The 20,390-nt window shown below is 46.3% G+C and overlaps 1 protein-coding gene across 8 annotated transcripts in view; it reads right to left on the reverse strand.

The window, feature by feature from the left end:
- The window catches only part of COL26A1 (collagen type XXVI alpha 1 chain), a 196,430-nt gene that overhangs the window by 14,427 nt on the left and 161,613 nt on the right, over positions 1-20,390 (reverse strand). For all 8 annotated transcript variants that reach the window (XM_064468207.1, XM_064468200.1, XM_064468202.1 and 5 more), the window contains 6 exons: positions 17,259-17,303; positions 13,993-14,109; positions 12,655-12,807; positions 6,658-6,750; positions 5,122-5,183; positions 2,121-2,183 (listed from right to left, as the gene is read on the reverse strand). In XM_064468207.1, the coding sequence (XP_064324277.1) occupies positions 2,121-2,183; positions 5,122-5,183; positions 6,658-6,750; positions 12,655-12,807; positions 13,993-14,109; positions 17,259-17,303 (533 nt within the window). The remainder of the gene's footprint in view (positions 1-2,120; positions 2,184-5,121; positions 5,184-6,657; positions 6,751-12,654; positions 12,808-13,992; positions 14,110-17,258; positions 17,304-20,390) is intronic.

Raw genomic sequence — 20,390 nt, forward strand, 5'->3', positions numbered from 1 at the left:
TGTTCAGCCTGCCGTCGGCCAGAGCCCCCGGGTCCCTCTGCAGAGCTGCTCCCCAGCCCCTCGTTCCCCAGGCTGTCTGTACAGCCAGCGTTGCCGTGCCCCAGGGGCAAAACCCGGCACTTGCCCTTGTTAACTTCACACAGTTGGCGATGCCCAGCTCTCTGATTTGTCTAGCACTCTCTGCAGGGCCTCTCTGCCCTCAGGAGTGCCAACAGCTCCTCCCAGCTTTGTGTCATCAGCAAACTTAACTAGTATTCCCTCCAGTCCTGCATCCAAGTCATTTACGAAGAGATTAAAGATGCCAGCCCCAGGATGGATCCCTGCAGAACCCCACTAGTGACTGGCCGCCAGCCCGATGTAACCCCATTTCTATGACCCTTTGAGCCCGACCCGTCAGCCCATTGCTCACCCCCTGCATGACGAGTTTATCCAGCCGCGTGCTGGACACCTTGTCCAGGAGGACACTGTGAGAGACCATATCGAAAGCGTTCCTGAAATCCAAAACGATCGCATCGACTGGCTTCCCTTGGTCAGCCAGGTGGGTGACCGTGCCATAGAAGGAAATCAAGTTTGTTAAGCAGGACTTTCCCCACACGAACCTGTACAGGCTGGGACCAATGACTGCACTGGCTTTCAGGTGCTTTTCAGTAACTCCCAGCATAATCTTCTCCATAATTTTACCAGACACAGAAGTGAGACTGACGGGCCTGTAGTTACCAGTTCACCCCTGTTGCCCTTGAAGACTGGGACAACATTTGCCAGCTTCCAATCAACTGGGACCTCTCCAGATTCCCAGGAGCATTGAAAAATCATCGAGAGAGGTCTTGTTATGACATCAACCAGCTCTTTAATTACCCCTGGATGAATCCCATCAGGCCCCATCGACTTATAGGGATCTAGCTGCAGCAGCAAGTCCTGCACAAGTTCAGGGTTTATTAGGAGTTTATCATTCCCACAGTCATAGTTCTTTAGCCCATGGCTCTGGGGGTCCCTGAGCTCAAATCTGCATTTCTCTCTCTTAGCTCTTTCAGACATCCCTCTGCCTTTTGGATTGGAAGAGTAAGCAGAAATGAAGAAGAGGAGATGCTGTCATACGAGGGAATCATGTCACCTACGGCCACCCATTTACACGTGGTGACCTCCACATTCACCTCCATCTATGTGATGGTAAAAGTGGCACTTGGAAGAAAAGGGAACCTGTCTCCTACAGCTCTGGCACAAGGCTGTCGATGCAGCCACCACTGCAAACATCCATCATTTTAGTGGTACCAACCCATATTTTTCTCCTTATCTTTCTTCCTTTCTTTAACTCTGCTCCACACTAGGGTCTTAGCGATGGTCCACAGTCCAACTCTGCCCACTTCTACATTTTGCAGATCTAATTGCTGAATGATCCTCCCCCAGGTACTACATTTTCAAATGATTTTGCTCTCCTAATGTCTCTCAAAGAAGATTTCAAAGGCCTTTTGGAGAGGAAGCTGAAGAGAAGGAGCAACGGCCCAAATGCCACATTAAAACCCTTCCTGGTGCTTGAATGCTGGACCAGGAATCTGACATATTTATATTCTTGTTACACTTTTCTCTGGTATTTCCTAAACTTCACCACTTTGGAAATAACATTCAAACAGCCCTTCTATCTATGTTTAGTTATTAGCACTTGACAACCCATCAAGGACTGAGGTATAGCACATAAACATATTAAGAACATCATTTCAATATTCTAAATATATCAAGAACATCATTTGACCTGGGGACTGGCTTTGGTTCAGGAAAAGTCTGATGAGCTTTTGCTGCCTTATTGCCACAGAAGGAGGAGTTCAGTTAAACCACCCACGCTAAAGAGCTTTGGTTGGCAGACGAAAGTTAGTGTCCACAAACCTTTATATATCATGTATTTGCTACTCGAGTCTCTTTAGAGAACATCAGACTTTGCAAGAAATTCAACCCTTTATCTGTACAGTAAACCACCACCTTAGTTCTTGCAGAAGACCTAGAAACTCTACATTTAAAATTGTTCATGGCTGTAGTCCCACAGAATTTGAAAGACCTATATCATATATAATTTCTGAGGCATCTCCCCAGAGGTTGCTCAGAATCCCTCTGTGCCTGTAAAACCTTACTCTCTCTCCTCGGTCTCCTTTGGAGCCTTTTGGCCCAGGTTGTCCTGGAGAGCCCGGTAAGCCCTAGAAGAGATGCAGAAGAAGAAAGAATTAATTTCTACTGTGCATCCTTTGTGTAGGTGTAGTGAGTACCTTCCCCAGTGATCCTCAGATCCTGAAAACATCATACATCCATTAAGCAATTGGGCTGGATTCTCTTTTACCCTCAGGCGACAACAATGGAAGCTCTGTTTGTAGATGTCCTGAGACCTACAGTTTCTGCATATCCCTCCATTTGGGTCTTTTAATGCACTGCAGGCTACCAATGTAACACTTTTTTAAGGGGTCAGTATGACAGAATAGTTCTTGTTCTCAGTTACCAAGAAGAAATTAATACACAGCTAGTATAGTTAGCTTAAAAATCCCCACTACTTTCCCCCTCTTCATAATTGCCTCAGTGGGTGGCATGAGTAAGCATACATACCTGAAAATTAATTGGATTCTGCAGTGGAAATTATTTTGAAGCTATTCACTCACCCTAATAAACAATTTTCAAATTAAGCCCAATCTCTACTAATAATTTTGCTCCCTGCGTTGAATAAATCTATAAAGCAGTCACCAACAGACAAGAAGGGCATAGTCTCCAGATTTCTACTAATTGAACTGCTTTGCAGAAATCAATCCAAATTCTTAACTTATCCACGCAGTGAAGCCACAGCTATAAACCAGACAGGGAGAAAACAATATTGTTTGTTTATATTCAGCACATCAGCTCCCCAGATCCCCACAACCATATGCAAGATGCCTTTTTCCACCTCAAGTGACTTGCACATCGCCTTGGAGACTGCAGCAAATGAGACTACTGCTCCACTCCAGACTGCTGGTTATTTAAGCCAACCTGCTTAACAGCAGCCCCCAGAAAACCCCACCTCTCAGTGTCCAGATGTCCTGGTTTCAGCTGGGATAGAGTTAAATTTCTTTGTAGTAGCCAGTATGGGGCTGTGTTTTGGATTTTTGCTGGAAACAGCGGCGATAATGTGGAGATGTTTTGGCTGTTGCTAAGTAGCGCTTACACTGGTCAAGGACTTTTTCAGCTCCCCGTGCTCTGGCGGGTGCACAAGGGTAGGGAGGGGGCACCGCCGGGACAGCTGACCCCAACTGACCCACGGGATATTCCATACCATATGGCGTCATGCTCAGTGTATAAAGCTGGGGAAGAAAGAGGAAGGGGGGAACGTTTGGAGTAATGGTGTTTGTCTTCCCAAGTCACCATTACACGTGATGCAGCCCTGCTTTCCTGGGGATGGCTGAGCACCTCCTGCCCGTGGGGAGGAGTGAATGAATTCCTTGGTTTGCTTTGCTTCCGCGTGCAGCTTTTGCTTTACCTGTTAAACTGTCTTTATCTCAACCCACGAGTTGCCTCACTTTAACTCTTCCAATTCTCTCCCCCATCCCACCGGGGGGAGTGAGCGAGCGGCTGCGTGGGGCTTGGTTGCTGACGGGGGCTGAACCATGACGCCAGAGGAATGGGCTTTTGAGGTACAGCTGCCAGGAGCCTCAACGTCTGGTTAAGTGGCCCAACAAGAGTGGGCGTTAGTGTTTTGAGAGTCTAAAGGAGGAACACTCTCCTAATTCAGCTGGGAGGCAGCAATTCTCACCATTAACATGTCGCTCCTCACCTGCAGTCAGTCGTACCAGCTCACCTGCAGAGTGACCTGGCCTCCAGCTTAGCTATGTCTCCCCTGGGCCCACAAAAGATTCAGAAACTCAGGCCTGCCTTAGGAGGTTAACTAGGGCTGCCAAATGAGGTAGGGCATCAACCAGATGTGGCCCCATGTCAAACATGCAGCATGAACAGTGCATGACTACATGGGGACACTCAAGAACATTGAATTTCACAAATCTGTTGTAAAAAAAAAACACTATAATGTGTGCTGGATGTGAAAAAGTCAGTCTCTACTACAGAATCTATTTATGAATTGTGAATTATCCTATATTTAATCACGTTAAACCGCATCTGTCATTTTGCTGCCAAATTTCCTGCAGTGTTCATATCTATCTGGAGTTTCTCATCGTTCTCCAGAGCATTCACTAATTGAAATGATTCTGCTACAATGGCAAACTTTCACTAACCTGCTGTCCATTGCTTCTTCAAACTGATTAATAAATACACAGCAAGAAATCCCCTTTCTCTAATTTCTAGCCATTCCAAACCTCCTCTTATCAGGATCTAAGTTACTTCCCTCTGCTAAGTTACTTAATGTTTCCCTCTCTCTGTGCTGTTCCTTCACTTTTATCGCCTCAGTCACATTAGATTCCTCTGAAATATTTGATGTTACTGGTTTACCTCCACTCTTCCCAGCACTGGGGTCCCTTTGTTTCAGCCAACCACAACTTTGAATAGTTTGGCAGTTCACTATTCACCATGGCTTCACTTCTTTCCATTTGACCAGCTTTTTCCATCCACGTGAGTACTTTGCCCTTCTCCTATCACAAATTCTTTTGAGTGAGTTTATCACACTCCATTATTACCTTCCCCCTCCACAATTTTTGTATTGATAAATAATCAAAATGATGGGAATTTGTGATATTTTTCTTGAATAACAAGTGCTGTTTCTCAAAATAGCTAGGCTTAAGAAATTCACTTCGGTGAATTGGTGAATTCCCATTGATGCATTTTTGTTCTTTTTATGTGTTCCAGAGGAGACGCAGTATTTTTCTATCACTGTGTTAGTAAAGCCCATGTCAAATCCTTTGCATCAACTCAGGACAGAGTGAAATGTTTTGACACAGCAACAGCAAGATGTGTTGTTATGATTGAGGGAAAATCTGGAAAGCACAACCATTTCCACCTCTCAACACAAACCAGAATACAAAAAAAGCTATTTAAACCACGGAATTTCATGGGGAACAAAACATCAGATCTAAGACTTACAAACTACTCTCTCTCCTTGTGCAGTGAGATGTTTCACACCCAACCCCCGACTCTGCCCCTCAGCCCCAAAGCACTAAAGCACCTTACTTGTGATCCAGGGACTCCGATAGGTCCTGGTGGCCCTTTGGGTCCTGATGCACCTGGGGGCCCTGGTGGGAATCGTAATTTGAGACAATTGTAAGGAGACTTAGAAGGACGGACCCTAAATTCCAAATGCATGCACTTCCTTTCATTGTTCTGCTTAGTCTCGCAGTGGGTAAGGGCCGTTCATCGATCACAGGCCTACAGCATAAGCGCTTCATCACACACTGGATGACTGGATAGCCACATCCTGATATAATATATGCCTATGCCCTAGGGAAGGGGTTAGACCTCTGGGGATAAAAAAAAGAAAAGGTGAAAATAAGCAAGAAAGATGTCAGCAATATGCTGCATTTCCATTGTTTAAAATGACAACTTTTGAGAAAACCTAAATTAGATCCATGAAACAGCTACATCGGAGCAAGATATTCCAGTTGCTGTTTCTGAAACAGAGTCTCGTAGGTCGAAAGGAAAGTCCAGAACCCCACTACAGTCTGTCTCTCTAGTGTTGTCAGAAAGCTGACGATGAACATAAGGAGACGGGGTTTGGACATAGCCCGCATGAGAGGCTGACTGCAGCAAAGCAAAGCTCTCTCTTGTTCTTTGCTCGCTCCAGTGGCAATAAATTCTTTTAAAGTCTTATACCACACAAAAGCCTGCTTCCAGGACAAGTTAAACACTGTCTAAACAGGTCAACTTGTTTTACACAGTCACTTAACAGATTCATTCCTTTCGGAAAAATAATTATATCTCAACAGTAGCCGTTAAATTATACCTGCAAATGGGAGACAGGATATTTGCTTAGTCTGAACATAGCAATACTCCTCTCTGCTTTAGTTGTCACAGCACTTGAGATGAAACAATGTGGACATTATACACAAAGTAGAGCTGAATCAGCCCCAATCATTAATGCACCATACAAATGCTTAATTCAAATAATAAAGGAATTGAAGGATAAATGAAAGGCCATCATAATGAAAGGAAAAGCTTTTTCTGCAACTAATGGGAGTTCATTCCTAAATATGCATCATACGGGGAAGTGCTGATGTTTGCAGGAATGCTATCATTTAAACCACCCATCAGCCCAGAGAAAAAGACTTGCCACTGAATTTTCACCCCAGATTCTGATTTCAGTTTTACTGGTGAAAATCTGGAGCTCAAACCAGCTCCAAAGTCTGCGAAGTCTGCATACGTATCACAGAGCAGCTGGCCAGATCCTGCTCAGTGGAGCTCTGCAGCGACAGGACAGGATCGTGGCAGTGGTGAGAAAAACTCTCCTCTTATAAAGGAATTCCCTGGATGACCCATTCTTAAAGACATTCTCAAGATGTGTCCTACCAAAGGTAAAACTATCAAGAGATAAGGAACCTGGTTACTTCTTGCCACCGTTCCCACTTCTGGACCCACTGCTCTGCTGCCCTTCCAATGAGGACCACTTGCTTTCCCTGAAGGCATCCCACAGGCCACCGCAATCTTCATCAGAAATTTCTTTTGCTCATCTACCGCATCGTTACAGGTTATCAGTGTAATTGAGTTTATTACCTGGTGGCCCAACGGGGCCCGGGGCTCCCCGCGGTCCTGGCAGGCCAGCCATGATGGTGTCTATGACGGTGGAGGCCAGCTGGGGTTCTCCATCTGTGTTGAAGAGCAGAGCAGTTAGCGTCTCTGCAGCAAGAGCTGCCCAGTCCCAGCAGGCAGAACTTCTCTCCAGAATCCTTTGGCGCCTGTTGCTGGCCAAGGGCAGGCAGTGCTTCAGGATGTGAAATTTGGGCTTTCTGAGGGCACAGGCTGCAGCCCCCAGACCTGCTCATTCCACCTCTGATAACCCCAGAAAAGTTGTTTTTTCTGTCAAAAAATTGAGGTTCTTACACACTTACATAATCCTAACTCTGAATGCCAAAGCAGATTAAGAGTGGCTCTGCATGTACAGCAATAACTGACCCAAAAATTGCCATCTCCAGGACACATCTGGCTTCCGGCTACCTGAGACATCAAATGTGGATCTGGAGCTCCCTCCTGCCTGGCATCAGTGAACTGCTGAGCCCGCCTGGCAGCCTAGCATATCCCACCAACTCGGCAAGCTCACCCTGTCGTCAAGGTGGTGGTGGGAGATACCTTGAGGCCACAGGAAAGCCCGAGGAGAGGGTGTGCTCTGCCCCCTCCACACACTCAGGAAACTCATTTGCCATTTAGGATTATTCTAGGTGTTCAACTGGCCAGCTTGGGTAGGTCCACTGAGTTCTGGGAAATGGATGGAAATGGGAGTAGAGCAGGGAGGGGAAAGGCATCAGCAGGAATTCCGAGCATTTTGTGCTTTTGCACATCTTTCTCAGTCCCCTCCTGTTAGGAATAAAAATCAGCAGCCTGTAGCTGCCCCCATCTTCCCTCATGCTTGAACCAATAGGCTGAATAGAAAAAACAGAATTATATATTAAAAAGCAACCTGTAGCATACTAGTAGTCGGGGGGTGGGGGAGTACCTGTATGCCTGAATCTTTCGTCTGAGCATTCCACAACGCTATCTGACAGTTGTGGAAACCTAGGGGAAAAAATTCCATGACCGACCAAGGCACCAAGGTCACAAAGCAAGGATGGGAAGCCCCATGTCCCGGTGCTGCTAAGATTTGCAATCCACTGTCCTGACCAGCGCTATAAGACAAACTGCACATTTCCTGTTGCATTTAACCTGGATGAGGATGTTGGCTCCTAGTCATTGGGACAGTAAACTCTCTGAAAATCCACATTTTCCATAGCTGGAGGCCACCATGCAGCAATAATATCCATCTCCTTGTGCCCATGACCTCAAACTTGCTCATGTTTCCTTCCACCCATCCCTGTAACTCAGCAGACTAGAATTCAGGGGAACCCTTTGCAGGTGTAAAAGACTGCAAATGTCTCACTGCTATATTGATGTAAATATCAAGTGACACCAGGAAGATCAGAAGGGTGTTTGTTTACCCTGCAGAGTCCAGCCCAAAGGACATAACTGAAATCTCCTGAAATGTTAGCAGACACACCATGAAGCCTTTTCAACTTCTGGAGTCTTGGCAATGATAGAGAGGACTTTCAAGCTAGTTGTTTGAAAGCAGTTCCTAGGGAAAACTGTGAAATCTCTTTAACTGCCAAGGATGACAGTATATCTCTGCAATGCCTTCCTGGCAGCAGAACAGTACAAGATCTAACCCAGATCCCTCTGAGAACCAAATTTCATGCCTAAAGCCTGAATGCAAACAGGTATTTCTTTGGCTATTGTTTCTAACCCCATCCATCTTCCCTTCTTCATAGCCCTGAAACAAAACAACTGAGACTGTTTTCATGTTCAGAAGGAAAGGTACCCAAGTGAAGTGTGTAATCCAATTAATTTGAGTTTTATTTGACTATGTCAAAATCCATCATGGCTTCGGAGTAAGATGAAATTGGGAAACAAGCATCGAACAGCAGTGAAAGCATTAACAATTGCAGAGCCTTTTGTTTTTAAAGAACAAATGGTCAACAAAAACAAATGCACATTGACTGGGGGGGGAGCTTGGGCTGCAAACAACCAGGATTTAATTCCTGCTGGATGTAAGCCAGGGATAAAGATTTGGGTTACAAAACATTCCAGCTAAATGGTACATTATTATGATGACAGAGTTACTCCCACAAATCCACCTATCCTGCCATTTGACTCAAAGTTATTTATGAAGGGTGATCCCATAATTGTGACACAGAAGAGAGCTCTGCTCAACACTCCTTGAGCTCAGCAGCTCCTGATTTGGCCTCTATGGTATAGGAGCATGGACATGCAGGGAATCCAGAGCGGCTCCTTCCTCAGATGCCTGGCCAGACAAAACTCACTCAGATAAAGGCTTCCTTCGAGGATGAGCTCCGAGTGAAACATACTGTGAGTGAAATGGGATTGAAGCATGTTAAAACACAACCCTCACGTTTTTGAAGGGACTCTCTTCATATTCCCATAAAGCAGCAGGAAGAACTCATATTGCCTTATAAAATCCCTTCTCCTTATAAACTGGGGGAGACATTCTGGGGCTCACTGCAGTTGAAGGTTGTTATAGCAGCCACAAAACAGCTCCAGCAACAAATGGTAAAGGGAATCTTCCCTTCTCAGCCATCTCCTGTGCTGACCAGGTTCTGCTGAGCTCAAGGTCTGGAGTTGGAACACAGGAAGTTCCACTTAAATACGAGAAAAAAAAAAAAGCTTCTTTCCCGTGCGGGTGCCAGAGCAGGGGCACAGGCTGCCCAGAGGGGCTGTGGGGTCCCTTCCCTGGAGACATTCACACCCCGCCTGGACGCGGCCCTGTGCCCCTGCTCTGGGGGTGCCTGCTCCAGCAGGGGGTTGGATGGGATGATTTCCAGAGGTCCCTTCCAACCCCTGTGATTCTGTGATTTTGTTTCAGTGCTTCTGGATATACCAAAGCAGAAGGCAGACAACTGCCTGCCTCACTTGAGAGGACCTTGACACGCAATTTGCTCCAGGAGCTTTCCAACTCCTAGCCAAACCAAGAGGAAGAGTGCAACCAGTCTGACCTGGGCAGATACAAGCACCTACGTTCTCTGGAAGAGAGCACAAACATCCTGCAAAGGGGAAACCTGAAACAGCACAGAAATGCTCTGAACGAGGCAGAGAAACGTTGCCAGCATGGCAGGGCATCTCAGAGGCACAGGCATAAACAGCTTTGAAAGCAATTGGTATGGTTTTCTAAATCAAATGCCATTCCCTTCCTCCTCCCCTTCCCCTTTGCTTCCTCTGCTCTCCCTTCCTCAGGAAGGGCTCGCACAGCAGCAGGCACTGGGATGCCACTTCACAAATCTCTGTTCTACACTCTTTTTCACCAGTGACATGCTGGGCACACAGGCAAGCCTGCTGTGCCTCAGTTTCCCCCTTACTCTCCCTGCAAAACAGGTTAATGTTATCTCATGTGCCCTTTGCAAACTGAAATCTTTGAGATGTAAGAAAACACAGCCCTCAGAGTGAAAGTTGTGTTCTTTTCTCTTTTTCCTAAAATTTGCCTTAGCTTTAGCACGAGAAAGAGGCTAACTCTAGACCATATACCTGATCCACTCATTTTTAAGTGGCAGAGAAAGCAAGCAATCCTTGTAGCAGCAGCCTCATCAGTGGGGTATGGCGGTTTAGCTTCTGGCCGATGTCTAATGTTTCTAAGGGATAAATTCCCCCATTATAGGCTTGATCTGTTGAGACAGGATGGAAATGAAGTAATCCTGTCTTAATTTCTTTCTGCTACCTGATCTGGAGGGAGACAACTGGGACCAATTTCTTTACCGCAGCACAGTGAAACTGTGAGAAAATATCTGTCTCCCCGTTTTTGGCTTCTGCCTGCTGATAAACATTGCCAACAGGAACTTGTTGTGATTAATAAAGGCACATACATTAACCATGTTCAGACAGAACCAAACACTGTACTACTACTACTACTAATCTGACACAGCTTTCTCACATCTCCGTGCGTGCACGTGCCCATTACCAGGAATATGCTTCCCTCTGCTGTCAGCAGCTGGAATCTTGTGTTTATAGTTTTCAGATGTGTTCCACCGAAAATAAATAAATTTTTAAAAATCTACCCAGAATTTACAAGGCTAAGTTTTATCGGTTGTAGAGAATCAGCTTTCCACCAACCTGTAGTAGGCAAAATCACCCAACACATAAGCAAAATGGTAAGTTTTGTAAGAAAATGGTCTTGATGTTGCCATAACTTTATCACGACCAGACAGACAACATACTTGCAGTGAGAATTGTTTTCAGAAAAATTCTTAGAATGGGAAAAAATGTCATAAAGTTTTGGGCTACTCCTTCTGCAAACCAAGAAATCCACCACAGCTATGGAGGAGATGTACAGGGCTGCCCCAGGGACGTAACAGTCGCCATTTACTCATGGTCTTCAAGTCCCTGTGGGAGCCTGTCACTGCCCCGTGTTGGCAGAGTTCATGCAGATATTTATCCAGTCATTTATCCAGTCCCAATTTGGGACAATACAGAGTTCCCCATCCTCACACATCAGCTGGGAAGGCCATGTAACCAGTGCCTTTATATACTTTCTAGTTTATCCACTACTCTGCAAGAAAGAGTTTAAAGGGTGGTTGGGGGGAGGGGGCAGCAGCAGGACCCAAACCATCCTTAGGGATCCTTTGGAATAAAAGGCTGAATGCGGAATGCACCATTTGGCTTGATCCTGTGAGATCCTGTGAGATCAAGGCAGTGAGGCGACTGTAATGTAAAACTGTCTTGTTATAAGGCTCATGAACACGGCAGCTCATCTACATTTTCTGAAAATCTTAGTATTGAACTACAATTATTTCATCCTGGCCATACGCTCTAAGTATCCGAATGTGAAATTGAGCTGTTAAAATTCTTCCCAAATTAAAAATACATCTGTTCACTTTCGGGAAAAGGAGTCTGGAGAGCGGGGTGGGTGGAAGGGAAAGGAGAGCTCTAGAAAACTGTCAGACACAGGGAGACTTACTGATCCTTGGCTGTAACTAATACAAGTGAGCTTTGAAGCTAGACGTGAGCAGAACTGGGGAAGAGGCACAGCTGAAGTCTGGGGGAGTGGAGATGGGAGACCTGACAGAGCCGGGGCTCCAGGAGTTTGCAAGCCAAGTGGAGATATAGCTGAGCTCTGCTTTATCATCATTAGATGCCAGCTACACAAGACTGGACCAGAAGAATCAAGCCCAAATCTGAGAGCACTCAGATAAAAGTGCATGATGTGCCTTTCCTAGAAAGCCTTTTCTTGCCGTGCACAGCACAAATCAAATAAATATATTTTTAAATCACCATAGGCTCAAAGAAACCCTGACCCTCCAGTTATTGGAAAGGGAAAATCATGGTCTTGGTCTGGGCTTTTGAGTCTATAATTCTGTGTTTTGCAAGGATGTGGGATAATGTTGATGCACCAGAAACGCAGGTGGAAGATGCGTCTGCAGGGGCAGGAGGAGAGACACATTTAACAGATGTCCTCGTTAAGTTATGTAATTTCAGAGTTGCAAGCTTTCTGAGCAGCCCTGAGCTCTGTAACACGGCAACAGCGGCACCAAGAGGTCTCTCAATAGCGCAGTTTCATTGCATCAGCACCTAATCGGCCAGACTGCGATATTTCTCTACCCACTTATCTCATCATGCTACCTGAGCTCTGCTATTTCACTAGAGACCCTCTCCACAGCTACTCACGATAGAAGCTTAAAGGACATGAAGTTGCCTCCTCAAAGCTGTGATGAGCCCAGAAAAACAGGCACAGGGGACAACCATAAATCCCCCAAACTCTGGTCTCACTGATGACTTTAGAAGATGAGTGACTTAGTTCCTCATTTTGGAGAGGTCAACCCCTCTAGCTTCTAAGCCTTACCTATTTCGTCTTGAACAGGAACTTCCAAGAGACCCACACAATGGAGGCAGATTGTCTAGCTGCTCCCCCAGGGAAGGCAGGGCCCTGGCAGAGAGGTGGGCGGAAAAGCTGAGTTGCTCCGTGCCTGCCCACTCTGATGATGTACCAGAAGAAAAATGGGAACCGAGGAGGAAACTTACTTTCTTTTTCAGCTGTGGGCTGGAGCGAGTAGAGAACCCCTTGTTGGAAGGTAAGAGGGAGGCTTGGGGTGGCTGGTGGCCCTGGAGGACCTGGGGGACCTGGGATCCCGGTTTCTCCTGGAAGTCCTCTTGGTCCTTGAGGTCCCAACAGCCCTGTGCAGAGGCAGGAGAGGATTTGTTAATGCATTTGAAGATGTGCTAGTGATGCTACCACGTAAAAAGGCAGTAAGAAGACAAATTATTTCTGTCCTGAACTGTAACTGTGGGAATCAGGAGTGGGGGGGAATAGGAACAGCTTCCCAGTTTTCCATTATTTGCCTTTAGCGTATTCCTCTGCAAAGCAGATAGCCTTACTTGGTTCAAAGGTGCTGCAAAGCTTAATTCCAGAAGGAGTAAAATCTATCCCCTCCCTGAGGCTGAGCAAGAAACTAAAGGCAGCAAGTCGTGAAATCAAGCACCACTCTGTCTTCCCCTCCACGTACACCTGTACGTCACCTTACTGCCAGGAAAGCACAGAAAGAACAACGGAAACCCAGTCAGCCCAGCAGCAGAACAACTCTGCTTCCTGTGGGGCTTGAAGGCTCTCATTGCAAACTGAGAAACCAAGAGGCAGACACATCCTTGGCCAGACTTTAGCCATTGACAGGTTGCCAGAAAATGCCAAAAAACGTTCAGAGCTGCTCTCACATTTAAGGCACGCTCCAAGTTTCCAATCTTTCCTGAGCTCAGATTTATAAGGCACAGCCTTTTAGACACATAGAAAGCACAGAGCCTGAGGTCTGGCACCTATTGTGTAGTATTGCCTTCCTCAAAAGGTTTAGGAACATTTTTGGTACAAAGAAAGTCTCCTAGCTCAGGAATGGAGTGTACTCAAAGAATGGCCTCATAACCTTTTCCCTTTACATACAAAGCATCATCAGTTTGACATCCTGGCATCTGACAGCTTGACACAAATGGTGGAGAAAAAAGTGAGTTAAAACAGGTACACAGCGAGAGGGTTAAACAGGGAGCGCTCTTCTCCAGAGGCTGACAGATCCGAGACTGCTTTTACAGCTCGTGAGCAGGATGGGGAAACATGACCCTGCTCTGTAGCTTTCTGGGACAAGCTCTCTCCAGCTCCATGGAAAATCCCAGGGACTGCCATTGCCCATGCAGGTGACTGCCCACTCTGAGAGCTGCTGGCTGATTTCAGTGCCCAGGGGACTCGTTGGAACAGATTCAATAGCAACTGAAGATGCTCAGCATCTGTGTGTCCAGCCTTTTATGTTCTGTTGCCACAGACAATTTGTATGAAGTGTATCTCCTATCACGGTAGCGCTGTCCTCCTCCAGGACTTACCTGGCGGCCCTGCTGGGCCCCTCTCACCAGGTTGTCCCTTGTCTCCTTTTGGCCCTGGTGGTCCTGGAAGACCAGTTGGTCCGACCGGGCCTGGAGGACCAACCTGTCCTGGTAGCCCTGAAAACATTCAGAAAGGAAATTAGTTGGAGGTTAGGACACTGCTAAGGTCAGAGGTCTTTTGCAACCTATAAACCAGAGGAGAGGGACTCAAAGGTGGAAGAAGGAGAAATGCAGCTTTGCGCAGACAGCGCAGACAGGGTGGTACTGGTGGCAAGAGCTGGCTGGTATGGAGGGCAGAAGAGCCAGACAGGGCCTTGCTTCTCCTCTTCTTCCCCCACTCTTTAAAGAAATATGCATGTCCCCATGCACAAGGCCCACCCCAAAAAGTCAGCAGGATGTGTACCTCCAGCTGGGACATGCTGGCCAAAGCTACGCTCAGCCCACAGTGCCCCCTTCCCAAGGCGGAATGGCTCTGGCTGATCCCTTGGGCACTCCTTTGCTAGCTTCCCCGAGACACGCATCAGCTCCATGGTGGTCCCAATGTATCAAAATACACAAAATATATTTGCAAAAGCAAATCAAACCCTGCCTCCCACTTACTCTGGCTGATCTATACATACCACCCAGAGATTCTGCATCAAAGACGTTTCCCTGTTTTCATTCATCTAACAAGTGTACCATGCTGTGCACAAGCATTTGTCATCCCAAACTGAAACGAATGCACCCACACTTTTGAAGTAATTAGATGTTATTAATTTATATCAATGAATAGGGTGCTGAGCAAACCCATCTGGAAATATCGGCAACAGTAATTACAGCCCAGCGGGATGCTTCTTGGCAAGTCCACTCAGACCCCAGTAAGGCTATGAAAGGTGCAGGCAGCATTTGTAATCCAAAAGTGACTATTTCTGATGACACTAAATAAAAATCTTAATGTTGTTTTCTTTAGACTATCAAAATAACAACAAAACTTGGCAATTTTATAGAGTTTTTCAGAAAAACACTGTGTCTTTGGCTCACAAATGTAGTAGCTCCTTTGGAAAGATACACTTAAATACTGTGCAAACATCAGTGAAGCCTTTAATATATTAGAAAGATGGGTGAGTTAGTCTGTCTGCTCAGATTAAGCAGTTAATGGCTACAATAAAGGCATTAACTATCAGAGCCAAGAGAGTCAGAGGTTCCTGGTTTCTGGGCTACCAAAGAGCTCTGAGTATTTGAAAGCAGAGGCAGACGCAAGCTACAAAGCCAGAGGAAGATCTGTCTGAGTCCAAAGTTCAGTGCGCTCAGATTTCAAGTTTTAGTCTGTATATTATGTAAGTTCATAACCCAGCAGAGTGCAAGTTCCATTTTGATAAACTATTAAGCAGTGTCCTTCCCCCTCCCTGGTATCAGAAGAGGCACTGGACCCTCCAAAAGAAGTGCCAGGAGAACCTGCTGCATGTAGGGGGTGGAAGAGAATGGATGGCAATAGCGGGAGAGAAGGAAAAAAGGAAAGAAGCTGGCCAACTGACACCTTCACAGCTGGTACCAAAGGGAACAGGGCTACATAAAACCCATGGCTCACAGGATTTGCAGCTCCCACCTTTGGATCAGGTTCCCACTCTAGCTGTGGGAGAGCCCACCTGGGGCACAAAACCTTGTCCACCCAGACATTCATCCAAACTCCCTGCATTTCTCAGAACAAAGCAATAATCCCCCAATATTAGACCCCCTTGGAAGATTCCCCTTCCTCTCTTCTATTTTTACCATTTTGGAGAGATGCCCGAATTATTTTTTCTTACATAAATGAAATCTATTCCTCTTTAATCCACAGTGAAACCAGGTATACTGAAGAAACGAGATTTTCCAAAGGCTTTGTGTGGGAGTATTTTTGGGTTTTTCAGTTATTAATAAAGATCTGATTTGAGTATTGAACAAGGAACTAAGGTGAGGTTTTAATTTGGATCAATCTGCTTACCCACAGGACAGAAACTGCAGACTTTTCTGTGAATAGAGGGACTCCTTTAATGGATCTCACCTGACAGTGGATGCTGTACTTGACAAGCTCAGGCAGGTGATCAGGAGCCCGTTGAAGAGAGCAAGAGCATTTGTTCACAACATTGCAAACAGCTTCTCGCCCCTACAAAAACCCCCCAACACACCTGAAACTTTACTGCAGCAAATCCTTTCCAGCATAGAGGGAAGAACGGGATAAACACTGTTTTGCAAGCACAACGCACTGTGCTGCTGAGTGTGGGTCAAAACATTTCCTCGCTTGTATAAATCAGCCTCAATCCTTCAGTTCAACCTTTATAACGCAATCCTGTGAACTCCTGCAGACCAAGAGCAACCATTTGCTGCTAGCATTCTCAATCACGCAGCTGCAGTGAAGCTTTAAAGAAACTGGCACTTACTTCCCTGAAGGTAGAAAGTGCTGAAGGAAAGACTAGGAGAAGCAGCACTGAGTAATGTGTCGGGCAAATGCTCATACTGGTGACAAATGGTGTTACCAGTGCAAAAGAGACAAGTGCAAAAGGGAGAAGAAAGAGGGAAGGATTCAGGGAAAAAGGGGGAGGGAAGTGAATAGGCCAAATCTTCAACTGGCATAAATCAGCTCTGCTGCAGTGGCATTGCCTTCAGAGAGCTGAAGCCTGTGGTGAATATTTATCCTCCAAAAATATGAAAGAAAAAGCCATAGGGAAAAACTACAAAGGCAGAGGGTGAGTATTCTACTGCTGGAGACCAAATCAGATGTGCAGAGACCTGGATTTTCTTCCTGGCCCTGTCATTAACCTGCAACCCACCATCTGTTCCCTTTCCTTCCCCAAGGTTTTCTCTGTACAGGAGCAGGGTATTCTCTGCGTGGAGCTTAGCAGAACAATGCTCAGCACACCACCGGCAGCTCTTGGTGCTCCTGGCAGGCGATGCCAATAGCAGCAGCGTTTTCTCCCATCGCTCAGCACACACCTTGCTGGCTCTAGCGACCTGTCCTCCAGCGAACTGCCTTCTCCACTGCGCAGCGCTTTCACTCCTTTGTGTGCTGGGGGAACTGAATGCCTCAAAGATAATAAAGCTGGCATTTCGCCTCTCTAAGCAGAGCAGCCCACGATCAGATAAAGAAGAAGAAACCCGAAGAAGAAACCCAGCCTCTCTGTATCTGTGAGGCCTCACTGAGGACTCCTGGCCACACGACCCTTCTGCTTCTTAGGACATATCATGTACAGGACTGGGGATAGCAACACTTTGAGCTTTGAAAGAGGAAACAGCAGAAACCATTGACTTACCCTGTGGTATTAGCTGTTCCTCTGCACCTCGGTGTCCTTTAGGCTCTAGTAAAGAGGGTCAGGGTAAAAAAAAAAAAAAGATATGAAAAATTAGGTCTTTTGCTGCCAACTGGCTCAGCCACAGTATATATATTTTCTTAATACTCAGTTAAGATGTATCCTGTTGATTAAGAAGCTGATCAGAAAGGCCAGCAGTGCAGCTGTCTCAACAGCTCTGATTGCTTTTAAATGTTGTCTATCCTCAGCCCTATCACTCACAGAAGAAATAACTACCCTAATAAACAGTAGCAAGTTTTCCTGGACTTCAGCCTGGAGAGGTATCAGCCAGCTGAGAGCTATTAGGTCATCCAGGAACACTCCCATCGTTCAAAGCATCTAGTCCATATCAACCATCTTTGTGTCAGGCGCTAATGTTCTGCCCTTTGTCCATCTGGTGGCACACAAGCTAGGATTTGGATTTGCTTTGGCTAAAAGCAGGGCAAAGTAGGCGGTATTTCACAAAAACTCTGGGAAAGGGGATGGGAGGGACAGAGGCTTAGCTTTTCATAGCCCCACACCACACAGGACACTCAGGTTTGAATTCCACCTACTTTACACTTGTTGAAAGATGTCCTAAGGCTACAATCTCTGTAAGGGAACCTGGGGCCAGCTTTGAGCAACGAGTCACAGTACGGTGTTGAAATAATGCAAAACGGGCAGTCCCCCACCATCCTAAATCAACTGCATGAAATTCCCTACATTTCACTAAAATCCACAGTGCGCTTTTTTGTCTGGCTTTGAACTGTAGGTAGAAACTGGTGTGGCCAGGGAAGGAAGCCAAATGTGGACCCAGATCCATGAAACGTCCCCAGAGCTCTTCAGCAAAGCAAGCACCTGAAGCCTGCTGAGCTTGGGCTGGGGCTTGAGCAGGCAACCACGTGTCAATAAGCAACTTAACTGATCACTTCTAATTGCTAAAAGACACTGTTCTGACCTGAAATGGTCCGATGCATGCCTGATTCCCAGTTATTACACTAGAGTTCTTATTCTACACTAGGTTAAATAAATCAAGGCTAGAAAAATAAATGGTAGCAGTGAGCAAGGACTACGCCTGGTAGCACACGGGCAGGACTGTCATGCATGCCGCCAGCTGTGCGCACAGCCTGGAAGTCTGGCTGACAAGACAGACTCACGTAAAGCTCAGACAACATCACCTGTTTTTTGGAGGTGATCACTAGCTACCTCCTGGATTTACTGCAGGGGTGGAGGGTGCTGATATCGGGCCAGTCAGCCTGATGCAAGTCCTACAGGAGATCCATTCTGTTTTGCATTGCTGCCTCGGTGAGTGGCATTTGCCACCCCTTGCTGAGCAAGAGGAGATTATCACGTGTACAGAGCCTCTGAGAGGAAAGGACTTCAAGCAGACGGTACAGAGCTGTCTGTCCCTTTGCTGGATTGACTTTAGTACAATGAAGTGCAGGTGCAGAGATACTGCAACAGCTAAAATAAATGACATGGAGAAGGCAGAATGAGCATATAATGGACACTGGGGGAAACTGCTTTAATTCAGTCCCTGGCAGTCATCACTGTGGTTCTGAAAATACTTCGCAGAACATATTGTTAGCGAACCTCCCTCCATGTTGTGGCATCCTGTCAAATTATAAACATGGACGACATCTGGTCTATGTTGGTTGCTCCAAGTCTGCTGCAGTCATGAAGGGCTGCCATAATAAACTGCTCTGACCAAAAAAAAAAAAAAAAGGGAAAAAGAAGAAAAAGCAAAGTAGGCCCTATAGAGGATAAAGAACTAAAGAACTGCTCTGGGAGCAAGCAGAGCAACTGACAGGGCTTTGGAAGCAGAGAGCAGGGATCTTGAAATGAGAATGCCAAGGTCAAGGAAATTCAATGCGTGGGGATCTGTCTAGCCAAGTAGGCTCAGAGGGAGATTTTCTTATAAGTGTATTTTTTTTTCATGCCACAAGAGGGATCATAAAACAGCCCATTGTGTTTATGGTAAATTTAAAAAATATAATGTGGAGTGCAACTGATGTTGCTATTCATGTGAAAGTTTTTTGTCCTAATAAAATGAAGAATTACCTCTATCCCAGTCCTCTACCTCCCCACACCGCTCCCAGATGGGGAAATGCTGCATTCGGCACTCTGTCCCCCCGTGATCCCGATGGTTCTCTGGAGTTTCCTCAGGAATGTTTCAACCTATCCAGGCCTCAAAATCCACAGTCTTTGGACTTAAAACACATACACTGAAACACACTGGCAGGCATAGCAGCCATACTGAGGTTAACAGAAATCTAACTTTCCAGGGACCAGAATTCAGCTCTCAGTAGATGCTTGTGCCAACAGAAATTGACGCTAGTGACAGGCTGTTAAGGCTGGCAAAATGGAGCTTAATATGTTAGTTCCTGAGCTTAGCTGCTTTCTTCCAGGAACATGCCTGCCCTGCACTGGCTTAACTCAAGGAGAGACAGAGACACGGAGAGAAAAGCTGAAATTCCCTCTTCTCTTTGTGACGGGGAGATCCTCACCCCTGCGTGGGCAGTGGGAAGGGGCCCTGAGGAAATTGCATCCAGCTCCCTGCAGCTAAAAGGATGGTGCCAGGTGGGATCAGAGAGGATTTAATTCTTTCCTTGTCCATGAGTCTGCATGGGTGTTGGCATGCGACCACCTCTGCGTTTACAGCTCAGCGGAGAGGAAGAGACATGAGACAACATTAAACCCTTAGACTGAACAGCCCCTGGTTTGAAGGAATCCTGGCTCTAGAGCTAAATAATGCTGATTTTGACCCTAAAACAGAGGCTGAAAGCTCTCAGAATGCCTTTCCTCAGGGTGGCTTTCCTACCAAGCACAATCCCACCTTGCAGTGAGTGTTTGCAAAAACCAAAGCTGTGGTGTTCCTGCTGAGGGTGTGAAGCAAAGTGCAGACATAGAGCCACCCATGCCAGCAAGGCTGCCTGCCCCACACTCACCAGGCAGCACCACACAGCCCGAGTGCAGCCGCTCCCACTGACGGCTCCCTGCTGGATCAAACACATGGCAGCAAATGTGCCCAGAAAAACAAAACAAAACAAAAAAAGAGAGGAATTGTCCATCTGAAAATCTTAACCCTCTTCTCCTTTACAGAGCAGAGGGAAGGAG

This window comes from Phalacrocorax carbo, chromosome 17 (assembly GCF_963921805.1).
Source record: "Phalacrocorax carbo chromosome 17, bPhaCar2.1, whole genome shotgun sequence".
Taxonomy (NCBI): domain Eukaryota; kingdom Metazoa; phylum Chordata; class Aves; order Suliformes; family Phalacrocoracidae; genus Phalacrocorax; species Phalacrocorax carbo.